We start from the raw sequence: 25,730 nt of genomic DNA, 5'->3' as shown, positions 1-25,730 counted from the left end.
TTTCATGCAAGATGTGTTAAATGTGTCTGGGTCCAAGACTTTTGCCTCTGGGACTACATGTATCCAAACTACTCTGTAACTGAATCCATCAACTCTTCTTTGTCTAACTGTCCATGTTCCTGCTTTCTTAATGAGGAAAAAAAACAATGAATTCACTGAAAGTTTCAATAAAAACCTAGCATAAAGATGTGCGTCACCTGCCTCACTTTTTGTGTTTTGCAGTAAAAAAATGCGCACCGCGGATATAATTTTATGGGTTTCAACCAACCTGACTTGGTGCGGCCATGGTTGGCTTGGTTATTGACGCCCAAAGTCTGAGGCTTTAGTGGGTCAGGTGGTATGTTGTAGCCTCCTTCCTGACGGCCCGGTACAGGTACTTGGATGTATGGCCCAACCGCAGCGACGCGGCCCAGAGTACCAGGAGCTGGCTGGGGAGAGGGAGGCCCGTTGGCTCTGTTCAGCTATAAGAGGACACAGTCAGAGAAGTTTTAAAATGTTAGAAGAGTTGATGGAGAAAACAACTGCATATCACGAGGAGTTTAAGTCACCAGAAACTATTTGCTTATAAAATTGTTTCCCCACTGGAGATGGTTTTGGAGTCACTTTCCGCTGAGACTTAAAAAGCTGCAAAAATGTTTTATTTCAATTTCTATTGAACATCTGCCGTGTGTGGACTGACTTTGAGACGGCAGAGTTTTTGTCTGAAGCATTGAGTCTGAATGAGGAGGTGTGTTAAGCGCTCTTAGTCTTACAGGAAGGTTCTCTTTTTGACGTGCCTCAGCTTTTTTCTTGTAGAGGCGTTCCCGCAGCTCGCTGATGCGCTTGTCCATGAGCGTCACTTCCATGTTGCGTTTGTTGAGAAGCTCCTTCTGCTGCTGCAGCTTGCTGTTTTGCTCATGGTTTAACTTATTCCGGATCTGTGGATGATAAAACACAAGTGAAGATTAATTAAAACAACAGATGCTGCCCTCAATGTAATCAGATTTAAAATAAGCATAGTGGAACCTGATTTAAAAGCATTCACTAGCACTTGTTCTTGCAGTACCTGAAGCTCCTGGTAGAGTTTACGGAGCTCCAGGGCTGCAGCGCCAGTTACTTGGCCACCGAGGCCCATCTGTATGCCATTGAGCTTTCCCCTCCGCAGGTCCTCCAGCTGCAGGCTGAGCTGCTCCACCCTCAGGACTGCAGACTGTAGCTCAGCCTGCTTCTCTTGGAACAGACCGCTAACTTGCTCGATCTCAGCCGCTGGATGTGTAGAAATTAAAGAATCACATCAGGTCATTCATAACCTACATGCAGGGTTCTTTAAATTAGCTAGCTAGCCTAATCTTTTTTATCATGAGCACAACCTTGGTCAAAAGTAAACAAGTATACATACACAGGTTGCCATTGATGACCTTGCTGTAGTCCACCTGGCCTCTCATCGCCCGAATCTTCTTGAGCTTTGCTTCCTGGCTCTCCACACGATCCTTAAGCCTCTGCAGCTTTTCGCTCTCCGAAACGGTTTGCTGCTGACGCCGCTCCTGCTGCTTTAGGTAACGCAAACGTTGCTCCTTCAGAGAGTGAGACAGGGATTGACATTTTGTAGGCAAACAGAAGGTAAAAACAGATGTCGAAAAAGCACAGATAGTCTCAATGCCATCTGCTTTTCAAGTTCGGAAAGAATCGCCGAAGACTTTATCTCATCTTCTTTGAACTCAAAAATCAAAACACATGCATGGATATAAAACCAGTAAGGCACAACCCTAAAGGCTTACAGGATATCTCTGTGGCAGACATAGCCTAAAACCAGGCTAAATCTTTCTGCTGTATGCACTAAATGAAATGGTGTGCGATGTCAAGACTGTCTGAAGGCTGTAGAAAGGGTCAGATGACTTTATCATTCTACCCAACTGAGAACTGCTCCAGTTAAGGTCCTAAAATAGGAAATGACAGGCCCAGGTTTCCAAATGACTGCAGGGCTTCCAGTGGGGCCTACTTTTCACACGCCACAACAAAGGCAATAAATAGTCTATCTATCTGTCTACAGTGGGCTTCATCCTGCATGACTAATCGGCACATCACGAGTGGTCAGACTTAGTGTGCCGGAAAGCAACTGAGACTGAAGAGTTAGAGTGATTGTGTGGAGGTCTGCCACCAGACTATTATTCCATTTTGAAGCATGGGAGAGCAGTACCTAGTCTGTGAGTGGTAGAAAATCTCAAAAATCCTGAATAATTTACAGGTTTTAACTGTGTATATGGCTGAAATATAAATTCTCACAGACTGGACAATACTAGCACAGTGACTCACACTTCCTCCCATCTCTTTTGTTACATAACTGTTTGCCCCTGTTATGGCCATGACGAGACAACAGTAGTCAATCCTCTCTGTGTACGTGGGATCAGACTACGCGACACAACATCATACCGACCCACAATGCTCTGATCACCTCAGTACATCATGTGTGAAAGATGGCGAGCTACGGGTGGTCAGGCTTTCGACTTATATCCTGCATATCTCTACACAGTTTTAAGATTTAACTATTTCAGCTGGAAAAGAAGGAAGATATTGCAGCTAAAACAACTCAACTGGAACGTTGTGTGAAACATAAATAAAAACGTGAAAATATCATTTTCACAACAGTTTTAGGAAGTGTTCCTGAGCAACCCAACGTGTTTTTGGAATCGGGGTTGTAGAGAGCACATTATGAATCAAAGACCATTATAATCCATTATAATAACCAAGGGACTGAATCAAGAATGAAGACACAATGCTACCTTTGCAACGAGCATCTGCTGCTGAGCCTCGATTTGCTGCTGCTGCCGTGTGGCCATCTCCTGCAGCTCTGACAGCGTGAGCTCCACACGCTGATTGCCCACCTAAACAGACACACACACACACACAGGAGAACTGGTCAACAGACTGAAATCTGAGCAGAGTGATCTGATGGTGGAGGCATTGAAATGTTACAAGAAATAGTCTCAGACTAAAGACTTTCAAGAATTTCCAACAATAATGGTGTACTTGTTGATGCTTGGCCCTTGTCCTCTTTTAAAACCAACCTTTTGTTTTCATTCATGAGGTTAAAAACAAATCTAAATAAAATGTTGTGCATTAAGCCCCATCTCCCTCATACTTAAAGTGGTTTGATTCAAACCAGGGCATGACCCAGTGATTATTTTTTGCCCTGTGGGAGCTGCTAAGAGTGCGATGACACACTTACAAGGATACACGACTCTTCCCCCAGCCTAAACATTTGGCTCTCAGTAAAAGCTAAAAGGTGAAAACTCTCATACGTGATACTGAGAACATCTAAATGATTGTTGAGAGAATTCAACTGTGAGTCAGTTCAGTGTCACATATCTTTGTGTATTTTTATGTCGTTTATGACACCAATAATCAGGTAAATGTTTGATATAATAGCAGAAAATGTCCAAGTCAGTAAGTGCAGAAAAATACATTCAGAATAAAAGGTTACATGAGTTAAAATTGTTGCATAAGAATAAAAACATGGAAACAAGCACAAAGACACAAGTTACGCAAAAAGCCATTTGCAGAAATGATGTTAAAAGATGTCTGGCTTCAGCAGCCAGAGGGTCACACAGCAGGAGACTAGACAGCAGTGAGGGCCAGGCTCTCCTTCCACCACAACAAGGCATCATTATGGAGGGACATTAGTTGTGATGAGATGCTCTGAGGGCAACGTGTCATATGGTTGTGAATAATTTGTATCACAATAATAAATTCCAATGCATTGATCTACTAAACCCACTGCAGTTACTTCCTGGATAGTTTGTTCCAGAAACTTCCAGAGTTAGATAATAAAGATATCATTAAATGGCTTTGTGTGCCCAACATACAGTCCAACACTGCGCCAGATTACCATTGCACTTCAATAACCAATAAAAATAACCCAATTTCTTTACATTTAAGGACCCACCACAACACAGTTTTCAAAACATGATGCCTACATTACCCACAATGCAATTCAAATTCCTAGAGGACAGTTAATGTGGCTAATGTAGCATCAAGTTGCTATCCAGGAGAGACCACTTCTATTTCCACACCTCCATTTTGTTTTCCCAATTTTTAAACTTTCAAACACGAGTCTAGCTTTGGAGCCACAATAAGCTTTATTTCTAGAATCAAAGATCTCCTAAGTTAACTAACAAGTAAGATGAAAGAAAGTCTGCAAATCCTAACATTCCCACACAATGAAGTATTTGGGATTTTACTTAGGAAAAATGATTTAAACAATAAATCAGTTCAGCTTTCAATGTAGCAAGGGGAAAAAAAAACAGTTCACCTCCATAAACATTTTCAATGAAGTCCTCCTTTTGAGCCAGAAATCAGCACCCATGTTCTGATCGGGGGCTCACCGGATAAGGGAAGACTGGAAATCACATTCAATTGAGTTTTTCCCCCAAACAGACGCCTGAATCTCCTCGAAATCGCAGACGCTACACTCACACTGGCTTGACTACTCCTCAGTGAAACGGCATACTGAATGAGCGCTGAATACCATTCCCCCCAAACTACAAGTGGTACTGAAATGCTCAAGCGCTCCCAGCCTTTGCCTTTGGGAAATGTGTTAAAAGAGGGCGGAGATGATGCGGGAAATGTCATGCTGTTTTTTTTTTTCCCCTAGCAGACTGAGAAATGTAGAAAGGGAGTTCGGAGAGAGTGAAGATGTTAGAAAGAAGCAAATGTTAGAAATATATGAGATTGAGTCTATGTTATGTTAAGTGTAAGCTTTACAGTTTGTTCGATGTGATCCAAGACATGTTGGCACAAAGCTAAAGACAAGCGATAACAGGGGTCACATAACAGAAAAACATCCTAACTGCTATTATAGAGGCAATTCCTTAACTCATGGCTGATGTTAGGACACATGTTTCTTTAATACCAAAAGTTCTAACTGTCATCTTAAACTGAGATGAGATAGGATTTGGCCATGTGGCTCAGACAGCGTTTTCCTACCTGGGATTTGTTGAAGCATTTCAATAGAGGAATGTGTGGGAAGACTCAGAGGGGGGGGAGGGACGCGGACATGACTCAACCGAGGTCTAGATGGGGAGAGCGGGGGAAGCCACTGGCACACATACAGCAGCCACGCTCAGATGCACTCAGGCACCACTGCATCAGTGGCAATTCACCCGAGGGAGAAACAGACACACACACCCTCAGACAGTGATGAAGAGAGAGTTGGAGAAACACCCGACTGAGCAGATGAAGCAGGAAGAGGGACAAGCCACAGCCTTTGCAACTGGGAGTGTATGTTACTCCCTCCAACAACTTTGGGGATTCGTTGTCAGAAATCGAGAGAGAGCCATCGCTACAGCTGCAATTATCATATTGTTAAAATGATCATCAGGATAATGTTTGAGAGGAAAAGAACCAAGTTATTTATGACCATCACTCATGAAATAATCTTCTGAGGAGCAAAACATCTTAAACAACTTACACGGTTGTTGGATTAATTGATCAGCAGGAAATATTCAGCAACTACTTTTATATTAGATTCATCTTTATGTCATCTTTAGTATAAGGAAACTGTGACCATAAATTTTCACTAATATATGGCATTTTATAGAACAAAGATGAATCAATGAAAGAAGGCAATGTCCGAACCCAACAGATATTCAATTTACTATCATAAATGTCAACTAGAACAGCATATTTTTACATTTTAAAAGCTGGAATCAGACAGAACACTTTTCACGTTTGAAAAATTCCTAAAATGATTAATCGATTACCAAAACAGTTGACATTTAATTTGTTTTGTTGAAGGATTAATTATTTCAGCTCTTGCAAAAATGTAATTCAATTTTTCAACACTGCCAACAAGCTCAAACTGTGACATTAAAAAAGAAAAAATTTTGATGTATGTGATCACTTCAGCGTTCCCCTCGAGGCACCTCTGCTCTTTACGAGGCAGCGTCCCTCTCAGAGGATGATCAGCTCTGCTTGGTGGAGAGAAAGCCCCTGGGGTTTGGGCAGCGGGCCGTGGAAAAGCCAAAGCAATGATCCTCTTAGGGGCCGTTATATCATCCAGCAGGCTGACTGATATAATCCTCTAAATCAGATATTAGGAAAAAACTTGGACACAAATGAGCCTTGGCACTTGGGAGGTTAAGCAGCCGTCCATGCAACTGATAATGTTTTCCTTTTTGAGTGAACCAGTAGTGATGATAACTGGCTGTTTTTACTTATCATGCTCTGGTGAGGGTTTTACGGGTTAGTGGTATTCAAACAGAGACGATCACTTGGAGAATTGATCAATAACCAATTTCTACATCCATAAAAATAGATGTGGTCTCCTGATACTTCTGTAACACACACACAGACTCCAAAGTTGTGAATTTTCAGGCTCATAAAAGGAAATGCCTCTGGGTGCTCTTGTGCTACAATCTTTTTTGAAAACAGAAAACCAGAACCCCATCTCCTGCTGCACTGGATTCTTCCCTCCACCCTTAAGGTTGAATTAGTGATGATTCCTTGACTGCAACACTTTCCTATTGTGAAATCTGGGACAAGCGGTCGGAGAAAGAAAGGATGCCACGCCAGAGGCTGCTCTTATCAGAGTCATTCACATCTCCTAGTGCACACACTTCCTAAAGCTAGAAGCTAAGGATTCACAACACTGGGTTCACGTGACAGGGAAATACTGGCAGTGTGTGGAAACAGAAGCAGTCCGAGACCAGACCACAGACTGTGATGTTACTTTCAAACACTGGCATGATATCAGAATCATTATGTATCCACAGATATTGACACTTTTACATCGCAGAGGGCGGGAATATCAGCTGAACTCATGGAAGAAGTCCTTAATGTAAAACCAGTTCAAAGAAAGAGAACCGACCATTCTGAAAAACACTGAGATCTGAAGTATACTTTTAACCATGTTCACACCATTTCTGTCAAACTGAAATTAAATCTGTGTGCATACCATCCGCGCTGTGTTTGTTTATCTTTGTTTACATATCTGCTTAATTTGCACAACATCTGTGTAGGTGGGGACTAAAAATAGTTCATTATGTCACTACAGTTCCTGGGTGACAGGAGTTTTGGCAGTCTGGCCCTTTGCCATCACCATAGCTGGAACCATGAAAGAGGGATAGCTAATGCTAGCTAGACCCCCCTCTCTCCACCACCACCACGTTGCAATTTTTTTAAGCTGCAATATTCATGGACAAAGTTAAAATGTGTCACAACACACCACTATGAATAAAGCAGGGAGCATTCTTGTTTGGTACAGACCCCAGCAAAAATCATGATTCTATATTCCTTTGTAGTGAAAATAAAAAACTAAAATCAAAATCTTGACTCATTACGCCATTGCAATATCTGTCAAAATCTGACAATATGATTTTTTTTGCATATTGTTAGGCACTAACATAAACATACATATAACTGTCATCATATCCCTTATCCATCTGTGAAAAAAGGCTCCGATTTTCATTAAGTTATTGTAGGTTATATTCTATTTTAACGTAATTTAGATAATGCTAACTAAGTCTCACCCCATTCTCATTGTGCTTCTCTCCAGTGTTCCCACCTCTGCGACTCGTCTGATCCTGAGACTGCTGACTCCCTGCAAAAAAAGAAACAGTCACCGTCACAAACACAGGCAGGGCAGAGACGCACGAGTGTGCACAGCCGAGCGAGCACACACGCAGACAACTGCAGATTTAGAGGCTACAACCACTGTCAGGAATAGTTGGAAAATTCACTGACTTGACTGCACTTGACAGAGGGATTTAAGAACTGGGACAAGCACTGCTGACTAAAGCCACCTAACTCAAATGTTTTTTTATAAGAAAGACCTGATGGAAAGATGAGAGTAAATGATTTAAAACGTCACAGGAAAAGACAGAAAACATCTGCTATACTTCTAAAAAAACACTTGATATCTGATGGTTCCTACGCAGACAAAAACCCACTTTTTTGGCCAAGTTCCAAATACGTAATAGTCTGTTTCTCTGCCACCTGTTAACTTTGTGTGTGCTTCCTTTACGTGTCTACACATGTATGCTGACTTTAATTAAATGCCAGTCAAATTACATAATTTGAAACACTGATCTTGGGCAGGCACTAGTTGTACTTACTGATTTTACGCTTGGGTGCATCTTATGAGGCTATGCTATAAACACAAGTCTAAAAAGATGCGTGTCAACCTGATATTAACCCAACTAAAGAATGTTGATGGTTGATAGCTTCTTCTGTCTGTTCATCCGCAGCATTTTTGGTGTGTGTGAGAATAGGTCAAATGTACTGTCTAAGTGCATGAAGCTGCAACAAAGGCAAGAAAACAACCGCACCTAAACCTAAAAGACTTGAGCCAGCAAGGTGTGAAAGTGAGAGACAAACACTGACTGACACCAGCGTCTATAGTTGAGCAGCCAGGCAGAACAGGTGTCAGACTCCACCCTGCACCCTCCAGGCTCCTTCAAGTAGAGACTTCACAGAGCAGAAAAACCACCAGGCAGAAGCGTCACAATACTGACCTTGATCGCTGCCCTCAGTCGGTGAATCTTCATGCCGGAGGAAGAACTTGACTTCCTGTTTCCGAGGCCCCCATTTCTGCAGATGTTCATACATCATGTGTTCGAAGGGGATCGCTCGCTCTAAAGAGACACGGACATTAACGAAAAGACTGATTAGTTCAAATGATCTATTCTAATGGAAACAACTGATCTAAATCATTTTTCTTGTCCAATGAGTCAAATTCTAAATTCTGCATTGCCATTTAAAAGCTTTGATCACAAGTAAGATTGAAACGACTCTTTAAAAAAAAACAACTTATTAATTAAAGAACATAGAGGATAAGTTATAGTGTTAGCCACTTCATGCTGACAGCTGGCTATATGGCAGCAGCCTGCAAGTTTTTAGAATTAAGTGACGTGCCAATATCCAATATTGAGCAAATGTGATACATTAAAATCCAAAAGTACACAGTAAACTCACTATAAGCACAGGAAAACTTGTATTTTTTCCCTGATAACGCTGCATTGTGAAAGACAAAATCTGTGTTGAAAGATAGTTTTCTGTTAGCTGTTAGCAGGCAGCAGAGTCGTGCACTGGGTTTGGCCAACAGAGCTTGCAGCTAATGCAGCTGATAGAGTTAGTGCAGCTAAACACATCACAACTGGGAGTTCAAAGGAAAATTAAGCGTTAAACAGCAAACTCCAGTTCAATGTGACAACACGACAGGTTTACAGGAAATAAATGTACTGAATTATTTTAGCTGAGTACAGTTTGTAGGTAGAAGTACTTAGAGGGTTAATACTTTTTAACTATTTTAACCATTTTGACTTTGGGACATTTTATATCCACATCAGGGCGGTTAAAATTGTTTCTTGAGATAAAGGTGAAATAAGTAAGAGCACTGATGGAAGTGTACTTAAACTTTAAAACAATTCAAGTGGATGGCAAAGAGAGGCCAGGACCCAGAGAGACGCAGACAAAGACAGAGAGGTTTTAGGAGGTTTCGGGGGCAGACAGCTGCATTGTCAGGCACCAGCCGAACACGATTGCATAACGTGGGTTAATAAAGCCCTTGGCTGGGATGTTGTTTTCAACAGGGGAGTGGCCCCTCAGCGAAAAATGCTGAGAACACCGGGTATGTCAGTCCGACTGTGGTGATGGGAGCAAATTGCTTGGACCAAGAGGAATCTGCTGTGACAGTGCAGTGGACTGCAGAAGCATGTAACCCTTTTCTGACCTGACTTTAGGTGAATTATTCCAGTGAAATTATATCTGATCGGAATGAGAATGGCTTTTACACTCTCTGAAGTGTGAAACTTTTGCCTTATTTCTGGCTTCTCCATAATTTAAATTCACTCTGGTAGACATGCACAGTCCCGCTCAGCTTTCTTTCTTTAATGAAGAGCTTGTTTTCACATAAAATGTAATTCTTCTGCTTGTAAGTGAAGTGTCAAACTCAGTCATTGTGGAGTTTAAGGTGACTTCATCTTCCTGACACCCCCTTGTTCTTTCTCTTAAACATGACCTTACCGTTGCCTCTCCAGACCTCAGCCAGGTGGCAGCCACTCTCGCCGGGCTCTTTACAGAACTCGACGACATCCCGGCACGTCGTCTCAGGGGTGATGGGTACCTCAGTCACAGCCTGTTCCCCATCGCTGAGGTACACCGTCAATATCATCTGAAAGAGGGGAAAAAAAAAAAAACGTCAGGAGGAGACTGAAGGGAGAGGATGACGTTTTGATGGTCACAGTGACAGGGAATGAAAAATAAAAATCATGAAAGAAAAATATGAAAAAAGAAAAAAAGGTTATTGTCTGCCGGTGTGCTTTGAAGACGAAGCTTAGCCCACTCTTGCGTCGTACAAAGCCCAGTGTGCTGACGCTTCATTTCACTGCCCACCAGCCACGACTGTTAGTTTGAGCTGCTCCTGGACTCATGCCTGTGCCTGCCTCATTTCTGTTGTCTATGATTAGGGCCTGCCAAAGCGTTGAAGATATACAGTTTAGGCTGGGAGGTGAGGCATAGCAAAACAAGCCCCCACATGCTTCTGTCTGGAACTCACATAAAGAGAGAAAAAAAAAAAGAAGAAAAAAAAAGTTAAGATCATACACTTTCTAAGTTCTCAACATAAAATATAACTTTCAGGAGTTGATGGACATCCGGGGAAACTGCAGCTCTGTCCTCAATATGAGCTACTAAATGGCTAAATGTAATGGCCTGGAGGCAGAAGACAGATGGTAGATGCTTAGGACCAAAATTAGTACAGAGGGCTGCAAAGGCTCCATTGTACCTGCAGCTTTAAGACTGTGCAGTACTACCTCTACAAACATCCTCAGCATACCAGTATGTTGTCGAGGCAAAGTGGCTGCAATGTGTATACGACCTTTGGACTTATCTATACGGCACTGTGTGCATAGTTTGTGCCTTCAGACTGGAAACAAGGGCAGAAATGATTGGATGCTTAATCAACCAGCTCAACGGACTGAACGATTTGGGGAAAAATCTATTTTTCCCCCAAGATTGGGATTCTGATTCCAATTACATTTTTCTACAGATGAAACTCCAGGCTTGGTTGGTGGCCCACACAGTATTTAACATGATTGTTAGTACCATAATCACAAACACTGAAATGTTAATGAGTGGTGGGGTTCCTTTTTATAGCACACCATCTTTGGCCGATCCATCAGAATCGTGTTCCTCCAAGCTTAATTCATTTTTATTGATGCCGGTTTGTTTTTCTGACAGTTGGGCATTGCGAAACAATGACGTCAAACTAATGCATCTACGCTGCTGGAAACTTTCACCAGGAATAAACAGTTCAAAGAATGATTTCATTTCATGAAGAAGAAGAAGTCAGAATATTTTAAAATCTCTTTAAGAGCATAACATAAATGCTAGGACTTGGCGACAAAATCAAATATCACAATGTTTTTGGCAAAATACCTTGATATCGATATTGCAACAGTATTGTATGTATGACAGTTCGCACTTTTGCAAAATACGGACACAATGAGAAGTATCAGTAGAACAATCTGGAAAATTCAGAAAAAATTATATCATGTTACTGTAATCCAAACACCTGTAATGCAAACAATCAATATCTTAAACTAATAATATCCAAAAGCTAAGACGATGCATAGTCTCACGTCACGATAACAATATAATATTGATATATTGCCTGGACCAAGCTGAGGCATCTCACTACCAACATGGGGTAAATTCCAGGAATGCCATGCGATTGACACACGACGCCACTGCTTTCCAACCAAGCAGCATGTCTGTTACAGACCGCTGCTACACCTTGTTCTCAGAATACAGCTCAACTCGCCCATCAGCTCCCAGCAGGCAAAAGACTTTCACTATTTCTACTTTTATAGAAAACTGATCGGGATTCAATAAGAGAAACAATAATGAACTGGAAGATAAGAAGAATCGTTATTGGCATTGGTATAGGAATAATCTTATCACTTTCCTTTCCTAATCCAATGTCATGTGATCTCCTGTATGCACACTGTATGTTCTCCTCCTTGGACTTTTCCATGTTTTACTGTTTTACAACATTTCATATTGAATGTCATTAGGTTTGTCCTTTGCACTAATCAGCAGGCTGAGCCTTAGACCTTAAACTAACATACACACACACACACACACACACACACACACACACACACACACACACACACACACACACACACACACAATTTCCAAAGCATATCAAATCTTACCCCTAAAGGAGGAAAACTTGAGGAAAGCAAAACAAATATCCCCAAATCCAGATGGTCCAAGCTGATAAAAACATATCTAAAAAGATTCAGTCAGTACAGAGTGTTGACTTTCTGGGTAAAATACTTCTGTAGGGCATACAAATACTGATTCACTTTGAATGTGTGGGGTTAATTAACTATATGGATCCTCTGATGAGATTAATCCACATCTTGGCTGAATAAAGCCAGTAAACAGGGTGAGAGGAGCAGTGGTGTCCTCTCATGTCCTCTGTACACACTAAATGATCACTGAAAGTGACTCCATTAAAATGCGATGTTAACAGTTATTCAGTTCAATTAATGTAATTATATTTACCATCTAGCCTTTTCAGACCAGCCCACGTTAACTCTGACTTCTTTGCTCTTGTAGTTCGTTTTTTTTGGACATAAGAAAAAGCCAATGCACTAATATGAACTCTTGTATATTCAGTGTTACAGCACTTCTACATGATGTGTGTTTTTCCTTCTGCGTTGGCAGGCAGATTTTTTTTGTGTTGTTTTCTGTGGCACAAAGCACTCTGGGGGGCTGAGGAGTGCCTTCCTGTTTCATGTGACAGACCTCACTTTCTGTGTCACTACAGAAAAACAGGACTGTGTGAGACTGTGACGGAGGATATCAATAACAAAGCCAAGAGTTTGGAGGGATGTTCAAAATAAAGTCAAAACAGTAGCTGTGCTTGAAAAGACAGAGTCTGTTTTGGGTTTTGCGTGAGTTCGGTGTGAGTTCAGCAATTGTCAATAAAGGAAATGGGAAAGGGAAATCTGGATTACTCACATTTCAGTAGTGTGCTTTTAACTCGGGCTGTGACTAACAATTATTTTCATGACTGATTAATCTGCTGAATATTTTCACGATTAATTGATGAATGGATTAATCCTTCAGTACAGTGTTTCTCAATCGTGTTCTAGTGGGCTCCCTGTCCTGCACGTCCTCAGCTCATCATCAAGCTCTGCTGAAGCCTGATAACGAACCATACATTTGAATCAGGTGAGGTGGTGGTATTGATATAAAAAATGACTGAAATTGTTGAATCATCAAAATAGTTAGCAACTCCTTTTTTTCGATTGACTAACCTATTAATAGACTAAATGTTGAACCCCTAACTGGACAAAAGTGCAGGTAAAATACAAAGAAAAGCCAGTGATCAACCAGTCTAGACAAACAACTACAGCACTTTGCAGACAGGCTAACAATGTCATACCAGACACTACAATGTCAAACCTTATCGATAACAAATTGGAAAAAAGAATAAAAACCTCCAACATCTGAACCACTTAACAGTTTACAATCAAATTTAAAAGTATCAGTAGCAGTTCAGGTATTTCATTATGCAAAATTACTCTAATGCAAAGTGCAATTAAGTGTCACTGATTCATAACTGTTCATGTGGCCTCAGGGTGCATGTAGTGCTCAAATAATTGTCACAACTGTCGCATAATAATAATAAGTTTAGTCACTAAGCCACCTACAGCTTATTACTCCGGGAGTTCCTCCGAGACAAAGTGACTCATCCTTTGTAATGGTGCAACTGTGTGATTCATTGACATTTTCTGCAGCGGCCTAACTGAAACAATATGGTCACTTGCACTTGGGAGCGTCTGCGACTTCATTTGGCTGATTATGAGTCTCATATTTTGTCAAATTCCGAAACCCTCCCCGGTAAAATAGCACCAGAACTGAGGAAGTTATTTTCATCCATCCGTGATTTCATGTTGCCTTTTAAAGCATCATCAGGTCCGCGTAGGCTAGTAATGGATGTCATTTTGGGACCTGATGTGCAAGAGCATTAACAACAAAAGGCAATGGTAAAGAAAGCACAAAGTGCAAGCTGGAGACTAGTTATGTTCACATTTTACTGATAGATAATTACTTTGCTAATCCCCAAGGGGCACTGGAGTGCTACCAGCTGCATGATAAGATACAACATAGTATATGAGGAAAAATAACACAAAACAGCCCAGTGAGGCAAGCAACAACGTTAGTGTGAATACAGATAAGTCTGATGCCATTATTTGAAATTGCTCTAGTGGGAATCTCTGCTTCTTGTTTACATTTATGTTTTAAAATAGTTTTCAATGTGAGAACACAATAGGAGAAATACTGTGTAATAAAACAAAACAGTCCATTAACACTACAACAATTAATTTGGTACATCACAGCCCTACATTCTAAATAAGTCCTCCAGAGCATATCAGATTCAACCTATGTATATATACTGGTATCAGTGAAATTATCGTCAATAAATATTATGGTAATATGGATAGATGGTACAAAGCCATATTTCACTGATACATTAGGTGGCAGCATGCTCCTTTAAACCTGGTTTAGAATCCACTAATAAATACAAAGAAGAAGAAGAAGAAGAAGAAGAAGAAGAAGAAGAAGAAGAAGAAGAAGAAGAAGAAGAAGAAGAAGAAGAAGTTGCTCTCATGACTTCAAAACAAAACATGTTCCAAGTCTCCAGGTTTTGACAAACAACAAAAAAGAAAATTATCGGTTATCGTATCAGGTGAAAAAAATCCACACTGTGCATCCCAAATCTGGACATGCTATTAACCAATCATAGAACAGAACTCTCACACAAACTTGGGCCTAATTCAAATTGACCACAAAAAAGCCAATGCTGAATATTTTCAAAGATACCTCCACATAAATAGATACTACCAAATCATGTAGAGCTGGGTGATATGGCCTTAAAATAATATTGCATTATTATTAAGCTATATCGCTATATATATTCACATCTCAAAAGCACGACAAAATCAAATACCAAATACCTCAACACTGATATTGCAAAAATGCCGGGATGATCACTTTACTGTAATGCAGCCTTTAAAACCAGGAAAAGACAATTATGCCATAACACGATATCAAAAATCGAAGGGGGCATATAGACCCACGTCACAATAATGATACATCAATACACTGTCCAGCCCTAAATCCAGTTTAATATGTAGAGAACAGAAACTCCAGTGATCCAGCTGACTGACCACTGCAGAAATACCAACCGCCCTCACTAAGTTCCGTCTGCCCATGGTCTTGGCTCTTTTGACCGCCCTCCGTTTCCTCCTGGTCTCCTTCTTCGGCGGCCGGTGGTGCTCCTTTGCCCAAATGGGGTTTTCCTTGGAGAGACTAACAAGGCCGCGTAACACTATAGTCACGAACCTCTTCATCATAGCGCTGCCGCTTTTGCAGGCATGACACTTAATTGTTATGCCATCCCGAGCGGACCTCTGGAACAGACAGCGGTGCGTGTGTCTGAAAAGTGCTGCAGAGGAGACTTGGGAGGAAAAAAAGCACTCGCTGTATGTGTAATTCAGGGAGGGAGGGAGAGAGGGAGGGAGGGGAGAGAGAGAGCTAGAGAGAAACAAACAGTAAGAGAAAGACAGAAAGAGAGGGAGACAGAGGGAGTCACAGGGTGGAGACAAGTCCTTCTGTTGGAAAATCGTCCCCTTGGTTGTGCCAGCGGCTGCAACACCGACGCCTCCATGCTAATGAGAGTTCTTTGGCCACAGCTGTGACTGGCAAGCAGGTCAGGGCGCTATCATGTGAAGGCAAGACAGGGATCTTCCTTGTACTGTATGTTGGCTGTACATGACGGGAAGCAAATGGCATCCTTCTCGTCTGACGCATAATGCTATAGTGGGAATCATCCGGAGATTAGGGCATTTATCATTTAACTTGTGAGAATGAAACAGGGATGCTTGGCTGGCCTGAACTCCAGCAGGATGATTCAAACAGTCATCTCTTCTCACAAAGCCTGTCACTCATTCACCCACAATGAAGCAGAGTGCTTCCTGGGAGCACAAACTTAAATGATAACCAGTTTTTCTTTTTGTGAAAAGACCACAAATGCCAAAGAAGACAAAAAGGAATAAATTCAACTTCCAAATGTATCTATTAACGTTGTAAGGTTGTCAACATTATTAATAAACCCTTATACCTTTTCAATATCTTGTCTTTAAACTGATACAATGTCCTCAATGGATATTAAGTTCTTTCAAGGACTTTTTCTGTACCAGCACTGGTACATTATCCTACTTTTTGTTCCTAGAAATTATTTTTGTTTTCCCTGTGGCATCAAAAGAGTAACTGAGTAAGGATGGAGATAGCAGTGTAGCTTACGATATGATTTGCGTTACATTGCCATTCTCAATAACGATAGTATTGTGGCACTGCAAGACAATCATCAAACGATACATCACGACATCTGTCCATCTAAAGGATACAAAATATCACTAAAAAGGCAAAGTGCAGGAATTATGTATCTATTTATAGCAGTGCGGTGTCAGTTTAACAGAATTTGAAAAGAACTGAGACAAAACGATGTTTAAAAAAGTACTGAAAGTACTAAAAAAGTCTTGGCTTGGTGCTTCTTTCCAATGTAAAATAGCCATAAACTGGCAAAAGGCTGAAATGCAAAAAAGCAGAACAGTTCTGGGGTTAAAATATTTAAAGGAAGGACTCATTTATGGCTCAATAAATTCTTTTCAATCATGTAAATCAAGTTTACAGAAGTGTACACCACAAGAAGACATGAAGAACTGACTCCGGTAAGTGTCAGGGGAATCTGTTTGAAGTGCCTGCATGTTTCAATCAAAATACTGATATTTGAGACCAGTGTATCAATAATCTTATTGCAAGAGGAAACTGGAATTGCATTGTGGTAGAAGAAATGATGGTACCATGATCATTACATTACATTGCGCCAGAAAGCACATTTGATAGTTAAATATTTCAAAACCAAATGCAAACCAATATGTGTGGAAGAACTAGGTCAACAAACACACTGGGATCAGTGTGAGGAATGATTGCGCTTCATCGTCTGGCTGGACACAAACACACAAATAGCTTAATCATAGCTCGATCCAAGACAGATATTCACTGGGACATGACACGGTTGCTTTTGACATTCTTGACTCACAGAAAAAATTGTGTAGTCTGGACATTTCATGCAGGCAAAATAAGCCAAACATCTGTCCGTGTGGCTAAAATAGCTATGAACCATATGGAGGAGCAATGAGGCAATGATGTGACAAATGATGTGAAACAAAGTGAAACAGCCGACCAGATAGGGGTGTCTGAAAACTGGACAAAAATAATACTGCTGCGTGTCACACATCCATAAGAAATTTAAACGTCTTTCCTTTAGCTGGACTCTTGGACACTGGTGCAGAGAAGATATCTGGGATTCAAATTGAAATTTTAAAAAAGATGTTCTTATTAAGCTGGATAACCCAAGTAAGAACTACACTGGCTTTGCTGTTACAGACTAATCTAGTAGAGCTTATGTGTATTATAGACATCAAGCACAAACTACTTTGACATTTGATGTTATGCTGTGGACAAAGCGAACTTATAAGGTTCATGTGAGAATTAACCCCTCTGTTTAAAAAGGGGTGTGTCCTTTTGATTGACCGCTGACTAATGCGCATTAGAGGAGGGCATTAAGAACGACTGATTAATAATGAATACTCCCTCAACCAGTAAGAAAAGAGATGTTCCAATCTCAAACAGGTGGGGACTGGTAAATAAATCAATAACTATTTTCATCTGTTAACAGTGAGTTTGGGGGAACAGGTCCAACAATAACAATCACATACATCGAACTCATGACACCTGACTTTCAAGTGGTCTTTGATATAACTATATATATAACGGCTCAGCTGATGTCATTTTAAAATCAACACACCACTCCAAAAACGGCCAGAGTGATGATAAGATGCAATGTTTACATTTTCTGTAAGTCACACTCTGCCCGGCTCCACTGCGTGAGATTAATGCCACTTGACAATCTACTCAGCTCAAAAGTTCCCCTCGACAACAGAGCATTAGTCGACGCAGCCACACAGACCTAGATCTGCCGCGGCCTCATTGGCTGCCGGAGTCACGCGGGACCCAAGTGCAGGGCTGCCTCTCTGCTCGACTGGCTCTTTGACTCTGATAGCCTGTTGGTGCCACAGGGTACAAACGTCCACGGCGGCTACCATCGCAGTCAATCCTTCGACGGCTGCAGCGAATTTGGAGTTACTTCTCTGTCACTACGCACTCCTGAAAGCTCACACACCTCTCTGAAGGAGTCGTTTAATGAGGACAAAGAAGATGTTAGTGATGCTGTATTTTCACCAAAACAAAATCAATTGGAAAGGCGACAGGCCGCCTCCATTTGTACCGACACCTTACTGTAAACTCATCCTGCGCATGAGTTCATGTTCCTCTCCCTGAAGGCCGAAAGGGCCACAACCACTTCTCCCACAATCCATTGCTGCATTCTCTAACGATAACAAAAGAGGTCCCAACAAAGCACGACTCCAACAGGCTTGCCTTTCAGGTACTCTATTCTTCATGACTCAGATCATCTTCAACAATAACAACAAACCACAGAATGAAACAAGTTCGACATGAACCAAAGCATACTGTATCTACTGATTAACATAAAGTGTATATTTAGTTTCAACATTATTCATCGCACATTCATAACTATTAAAGAGACAATAATGTGTCGAGTGTGTCAAGTTTACCTGTCCTATCCTGATGACAAGAGTGCAGTTCTGCTTGTTCAAAAATGAACACATTTGGTAACATCTCGTGAGGAAAACATTTCATTCAAGAGGCGCAACGATTAGTTGACTTATCGATGAGCTGCCGATGATTGTGATAATCTATCATTTGGTTTTTTTAAGGGGAAAAAGGCCAACATTTATTTCCTAGTTTCTTTACTCCTCCGTGACAGTGAACTGAATATCTTTGAGTGCAGGACAAAACATTTCTTCATTTTCTGACATTTCATATACCAAACAGCTTTCTGAAGAGAGAAAAATCAACACATTTAATGAAAATAAGCAATAGCTTAAAAGATTTCAGATTCACCCCAATTCCTGTTCATCAAGTTCAACACTGTGTACATGTCCCCTTTGTACTGTTTCAGGCATGCAACCATAAACATGCAAAAAATGTATTTCCTCCAGCTACGGACTAACGCTCCAGAGATACTGTACATCAGATAACGTCTTAAGAGATAAAGCTAAGCTTTTTATCTCTGATCTGAACTGATCTCACCTGCAGAATAGCTGAGTGGCTGTGGGAAGGGCTGATGGACGAATAAACAATCTTGTTGGAAATTGCAACTAGTGTGTGTCAATAGTCAGAGGATCAGAGTCTTCATTTTTATGTTTTTTTTTTAAAATATATATCTATGGGGCTGAGGAAACACATGACCACCCAAATGACACGGAGCGTGATGATTTCCACCTTGCACACAGGCTGTAGTTTGGGCATTACTGTGCAGTCATATCGTTACCTTTGAGGGCACTAATCTTGACAGAATAAAAGAAAAAGACAATTACATCTTAACACCAGGAGTGTGCACTTACCGGCATCATATTGGCAGCTCTGGCAGGTCAAAACCAGGGGTGCATCGGCAAGTTGACTTATGGCTCCCCCACCTATCCTCCTCAATGGCACCACCGTAGAGTCGACCCACCTTGCTAGTTATGGGCTCTGGTTACTCCAATATGACAACCGACTGGGCCTCAGTCCTCTCTGTGAACCATAGCAGTGGAATTATTTTAGGTGCTCGAAAACTGAGCGTTATAAAAGGTAGCTGACGCGCAAAATACCGCCGCCGCAAACGCTAATTTAAAGGTCCAGGCGTGGCTCAGTGCAGCTGCTGCTACAAACAAGCCGACGGTTAGCCAGACAGTTAGCTCGCAGAGCAAGCGAGTCAAAACAAAAATGACATGCTCGATATAACGAGGTAATAACACAGGAAATAAACTCACCAATGTCAGAGACAATTCATTGTTTCGGGGAGTAAATCTCGACTTCGTTACTGTCCAAAAAAGGCACGGAGCTAACCGAACCAGCTGTCAGCCAGCCAGCTAACGTACGGTGTTAGCCGTGTTAGCTGGTCTCACAGGCGGCTAAAGGACGGTACGCAAAGCGATCTCTCCGCTCTCGTCGGTCCTTTCGCTGGCGCTGGCTGCACATCGGCGCAAACTGTCGATGGAGTGTGTTTCAAGCGAACCGAAACGGAAAAGCGTCCATGCGGGGTGACTAACTCGTCTTTTTGTGAACGCAATGAATCATCGTTAGCAGGCTAGCGGTGCTACTTGACGAAAAATACAAATAGCTGGAATCCAGTTGTTGACGGTGGGAGGGGCGGGGCTTCACCGCAGCAGCCAGGGTGTCACGGCAACGTAGAATGTCAGGAATGTCACGTCACCAGCCAGGATACCAGTTCAGCAACCGCTGGTATGATTTCCGCTGGCACGAACAGGACGACTCATTATAATTAAAAAAATGTTTTTAAAGCATCTATATAATTGTTGTTGTTGTTTTTTTACAGCAATAATTTACGAAACGATAAGATAGATGTCGCTGTTAGCTTGCAGATACGCTCTGGATCCATTATTATCCAGTATTTACAAGTTACTGTAGAGTAAGTAATCAGTGCAAGCACTTCATTTATTTGAGAAGCACAGGGGGACAGAAAGGTTACGAGGACAAAAACTAAGTTTGTAGAAATTTTATGAGCAAGTCGCACACATGCATCTCAAAATCAGTATGTGGTTTGCTGCAGAGGTGGGTTTAGTTGACTGGAATAAAGAGACATTACACTAGAAATCCTTCCTTCACTTTTTAATTTATCTATTTAATATAATAACATATTGTGTATAGCATCCTTAAAAAGCACATTTTACAAGGTGCTTCACTCAGGAGGACAGGATAACAGAATAAACACTCATCATTCAAGGTAAACAGAAGGAGGCCCAAACCAAGGAGAAGTCAAAACTTGAGGGCAAAACATCAAATGTCAATAATAAATACAAGTAAAAGACATAAACGCTGTAAACAAAACAAAAAACGAGAGAAAAAGGCAAAATCACATGAAAGCAGTTCAATTAAAGGATGATAGGAAGACGATGCCACACAGGATACATTAGAAACTTCGAAAAATAGGATTAAAAAATAACTTAAAGGAATTAAAAAAAAAATGTGTTGTGCCCATCATAAAAACAACACATTTACTGCAGTTATAGCTTCTTAATGAGTCCAAAAGTTGGATAGGAAGCAAAACTGAGCGTCACCCAAGGCTGGATTACCAGTCAGCCAAAGTGAGCAACTGTCAAAGGGCCCCCAAAACCCCAGGGGCTTTGACAGCTCGAGGCTTTTCATGTGCAAGCTGAAATTTAGTTTGTGTGTGTGCATCAGCAAAGCACAAAGTCATCTGACATGATGGGGGACTGATCTTGGGGGTCAGTGACGGCCCAAGCCTTTTGGGGGCCCTAAGCAGAATTTGATTTCGCCACCCCCCCTTTATTTAATATGTTAAAAAAAAATAAAATAATACATTTTCTTTTCTTGATCGGGGGCCCCCTGGTGGCATATTCCTATATAATTTCCCTTTTTTCAACCATGGTAAATAGGACGTCCAATGAATGATCTATGAATTCAATGTTTTTTTTAATGCTTTTCTCAATTGACTTGTTACATCAGGATAAACCCTTTAGTTGTCAATTTCTGGGGGGTTTCATGCACAATTTTTGCTTTATGTGTTCTCTTCCGGCACTCTGTTGACACCATGAACTATACCCTTCGGGTTTATTTCAGTCCCGTGTCAGAGTAGATACGCCTCAGCATCTGTTTTATGAAATAAGTTTACCTATAGGGACCACAGCATCAACTTCATATTTCATCCAGACAGCTCACCTGTTAATACAGGAGATGTAATTGTGTAACTGCAGAGCTTGTAGGATGTCAACATGTCCCCGGGGTGATAACATGCCAGCAAGGCTTTGTTGCTGATGTACAGTAGTTTTACTGTAGATTACAGTGAGGTAGAAAAGTGCTTGGTCTGAGAAATGATGTCACCTGCTGTGGTTGCTGTGCGACTCTAACATGAGCTGCTGATGACAGATGTTATAGTTTTTTTCCGGGCAGTTTCTTCATCATTTCAGCAAACTAATGATGACACGAGGCTTTGAGCAGTCTTTGGTTTTCCAATCTCCTGCATTTCTCATGACACAAAGCGACAACATAATAATAAAATGATTCTCCAGATGAATTTTTCAGGCACAGCACAGATATTAGTACAGTGTTACAGCAAGATGATGTCAGGCTGAAGTGACCGGAAGGACAATCCTGAACAGGAACAGTCTGTGAAGTGCAATTAATAATAAATATATGATACAATATATAGTATATATAGTTTTACTTGTGATTATTTACATTTTAATTACAATTTAAAGATTTTACTCTAGTGCATCAAAAATATCAACAGTGTAGGCGCTGATTTAATCAGTCCACGTCATATACACATACATACATGTCAACAATATGTGCAAGTATATGTCCATCTTGATAAACACTGACTTAAGTAGTATAGTAATAAATAATAGTTAAATTCATTCTGATATGTGGAATAAATTCTCAAGTTAGTATTAAAAGTGTTTTATATATATATAAAAAAAACACATCCTAAAAGCTGTAATTCTCTCCTCGTTGATTGTTCACCATCTTTCGACATGACTTCTGAAAGTAATATTCTCGGAAAGTTTGAACTTTAACAGCTTCCATCCTCAAAAAAATCCACTTTTCTCCGCAACTGAATCAGCAAGAAGCATAGAAAAATTACATATCATCATAACAATTAAATATCATCATAAACATTTTTAAAATTGCATTCATTGGGGCAAAAAAGTCAATAAATTAGCATTGTTAAAATAAAAGACAGCTGTTGCACCTTCAGGCTCTTTGAATGGCTTCAGTTGACTTTGCCACGAATCTTCAACTGAGAAAGCACTTTGTCCACCTGCAACAGAGCAGCGCAAGAAACGTATGCAGTATTCAGTTATAGTGATTAAAAGTAAATATATATGCAACATTTGGACAGTGAACACAACAGACATATCACACATAACAAGAGAAAATGTGGCTTATTTCTGATTTTTTCCGATTTGAGACTTCACTGTAGGGAGGCTTGAGTGTCCTAACAAAATGGTTATTACATTTTTCAGGCGTCAACTATAATAATTTATCATCATTATAATTGTTATTTATTCATAATACTACTACTACTATTATTATTATTGTATTATTAGAATTAAAAGACGATGATCATTTAGAATTTCGTTAAAAATAGAAAAATAAATACATTTAAAGTCTCCGCTTTAATAAAACAAAAGCATAAAAATCACTTGACTTGTCAATTAAAAAAAAATTGAATTATACTCATAATTAAAAAAATATATATATTTTTTTATTTGAGTTTTTTGCCATTACAAAAAGTAACATCTTATTGATTGACCTATATATTTTTTAAATGAATAATAAATAATTATCTAATCAATATGTACTGCTAGACAATTATTTTGCTGGCACACTGTTGTCTCCATAGAATAATGAAGCTACCACTCACTGTGATGAACCAGTGACTCTGTGGCCCGTAGTGTAGCTGTGACTTGAAGCCCATCGTGCTGGCTGGAGCCAGAGCGTGGAGGTGGAGGTGGGGGACGGAGGAGAACGGAGGGATGTGAAACCCAAATCTGCAGATTCAAAGAAAAAAACTCATGAAAAAAAAAAAGGTTTGCAAAGAAAACTACCCGAGCCACAGCTCTGATGATGTCATCAACTGACTCACCTGACGTCATCTAGGTTGCTGACTTTATTCTTCTCCAGTACAGTTCTTCCCATTTCTACCATCCGCTCCACTATGAACAAACACATGACAACAATACTGACAATAATACTTTTTCAGCCCGTCCTCATCAGAAATTCAGCTGTGAAGGCAGCTTATTATGACCATAGTGGTGTTCGTTTTGTGTCTTGACCTTTTTTTTTTTTAGCACAATGTTGGTATTTAGTTCCACATCATATTCTTGCGCTGCTGTTTTTCTTCTCTCCCCGCCGTAAGTCAAAAAACAAGCCTGTTTCGCCCTCGCGTTAACAAGTACAAACGTTACGACAATACGGCTTTAAAGTAGGCCTTCGTCTAAAGCTCATGTTAGCTCCTTCGAACAGTAAGAGTATTAAGTACCGTCCAATGGAGTATCTCTTCATTGTACTTGAGTAGATGTACTCAGTTACATTCCACCACTGAGTTCTGAGCTTATAACAGTGGACAGCGTCATTCACAGCAGTTTGTGAATGACCTTTTTAGAGACAATTCATCATCGCACCAGATTTCAGGACACCCTCTGGTTACGTTGACAGAAAATAAAACACACGTACACAAGACGTTGTAGGTACATAAAAACAATGAATCCACTCATTGTCACATGTAGCAGTGTCTTTAATTTAGGGTAACATCAAGAATTCAAGGGTTATTTCTCCAGTTTCTAGTACTAACTGAGCTGTCCTGGCACTCTCCTGGCACATTGTGAAATGTTCCTTTAATCAATCAAAAACTGATGACTCATCTGTTTTTTCACTGAACAGGACAGACCAGAGTCCTGCTCTGAGCCTCCCTCACCTAGAGGGATGTCTCCCCACTGGAGACTTTTGCAGTTGTCGATGTGCGTCCTGGTGACGACGAGGTAGTGGTGTGTGGCGCCAGGCTTCATGTCACGGAAACAGAGCAGCTCGTCATCCTGTAGAGACACGGGGGAGAGAGTCAGGAGTGTCCAGTTGTTGGGACTTCTGAGGACATGAAACACGAGTGTGTACTCACGCTGAGCAGGATCTCTGTGTCGGTCTGGCTCTGCGCTATTTGGCAGAAAGGACAATCTTCGCTCTCAGAAGCGTCCCGAGTCCCCATCAGTCTGTTTTCAGAGTTGTGTTTGTGATAGACAACGAGCTATGTGACTGTGCGGTCCAGTCTGAATCATGTCTCTGGGCGTGTCTTCAGTCAGGAAAAAAGAAGCCGATCACAGGGCTCATCGATCGACTGCTGCGTTCACTGGAACTGCGTAAATACCTGTTGCAAATCATTTAAAGGTCCAATGTGCAGGATTTAAGGTGATTTAGGCGTAGGGATTGACTACATTTTCTCATGTCCTCATAAATTTACAATAACCCAAAATTAGCCGTTTATGTCTACAGGTGGAGACATAAACGAGGTGCTCTTCAATGGGAAGTCAATGGGATACGCGTGAAGAAACACACCTCGACCCAATTTATCCAAGTCGTGTGACTTCTGATGAAGAAATGCCACCACTAAATAAAAAGGACACACTTATAGTTTAAATAAATGACCTTTATTTGCTTCCATAGTCAAAAGCTAAACTTTAATGGATATTGTCTGCAGCTTGTCATTTTAATCTGAGGTTTTGTACGTATTAAACAAGCGACAAGTGATCTTATTTCTTTTCTTATTTTTTTTTTCTTACCTTAATACCTTAAGACCTTTAGTTTTAATGATTGCATCAACTGTAGCTCTTAGGAGAATGCAAATAAGTGTATTATTTAACAAAAGATCAAGCAATTCCTTTAAAATCGTAAAATAATCAACTCATAACACACTCTCTCATTTTATAAGCTTCCAAAGGAACTCTCAA

General features: G+C 40.7%; 2 protein-coding genes across 11 annotated transcripts in view; both read right to left on the bottom strand.

The window, feature by feature from the left end:
• ppp1r13bb (protein phosphatase 1, regulatory subunit 13Bb) overlaps positions 1–20,425 on the bottom strand; it is a 30,842-nt gene extending 10,417 nt beyond the window's left edge. For 2 of the 8 annotated variants that reach the window (XM_030405226.1, XM_030405229.1), the window contains exons 1-11: positions 20,016–20,424; positions 19,608–19,776; positions 10,419–10,520; positions 10,000–10,147; positions 8,490–8,609; positions 7,506–7,576; positions 2,760–2,861; positions 1,379–1,553; positions 1,046–1,245; positions 753–917; positions 269–461 (exon numbers count right to left, since the gene is read on the bottom strand). In XM_030405226.1, coding sequence (XP_030261086.1) covers positions 269–461; positions 753–917; positions 1,046–1,245; positions 1,379–1,553; positions 2,760–2,861; positions 7,506–7,576; positions 8,490–8,609; positions 10,000–10,147; positions 10,419–10,520; positions 19,608–19,616 — 1,285 coding nt within the window. In that variant the 5' untranslated portion in view covers positions 19,617–19,776; positions 20,016–20,424. Of the gene's footprint in view, positions 1–268; positions 462–752; positions 918–1,045; positions 1,246–1,378; positions 1,554–2,759; positions 2,862–7,505; positions 7,577–8,489; positions 8,610–9,999; positions 10,148–10,418; positions 10,521–19,607; positions 19,777–20,015 lie in introns of all 8 variants that reach the window. The other 6 variants (XM_030405232.1, XM_030405230.1, XM_030405225.1 and 3 more) reach the window with 5 other exon arrangements.
• Positions 20,426–22,226: 1,801 nt separating this feature from the next.
• Positions 22,227–25,108, bottom strand: LOC115573498 (histidine triad nucleotide-binding protein 3-like). Of its 3 annotated transcripts, none has more exons than XM_030404258.1 (6): positions 24,905–25,108; positions 24,707–24,824; positions 23,876–23,945; positions 23,654–23,780; positions 22,979–23,047; positions 22,227–22,840 (listed from the first exon to the last, which is right to left on the bottom strand). In XM_030404258.1, the coding sequence occupies exons 1-5, from the start codon at positions 24,989–24,991 to the stop codon at positions 23,000–23,002; spliced, it is 450 nt and encodes a 149-aa protein (XP_030260118.1). In that variant the 5' UTR covers positions 24,992–25,108; the 3' UTR covers positions 22,227–22,840; positions 22,979–22,999. The 3 variants fall into 3 exon arrangements, with proteins under 3 accessions (XP_030260118.1, XP_030260119.1, XP_030260117.1); XM_030404259.1 differs by having other exon boundaries at positions 22,227–22,392; XM_030404257.1 differs by having other exon boundaries at positions 22,227–23,047; positions 24,905–25,104.
• Between the last annotated feature and the right edge of the window lie 622 nt (positions 25,109–25,730).

Source organism: Sparus aurata, chromosome 22 (genome assembly GCF_900880675.1).
Source record: "Sparus aurata chromosome 22, fSpaAur1.1, whole genome shotgun sequence".
Taxonomy (NCBI): domain Eukaryota; kingdom Metazoa; phylum Chordata; class Actinopteri; order Spariformes; family Sparidae; genus Sparus; species Sparus aurata.
Note: the sequence above shows the minus strand (reverse complement) of the source record. Positions and strands in the feature narration are given on the sequence as shown.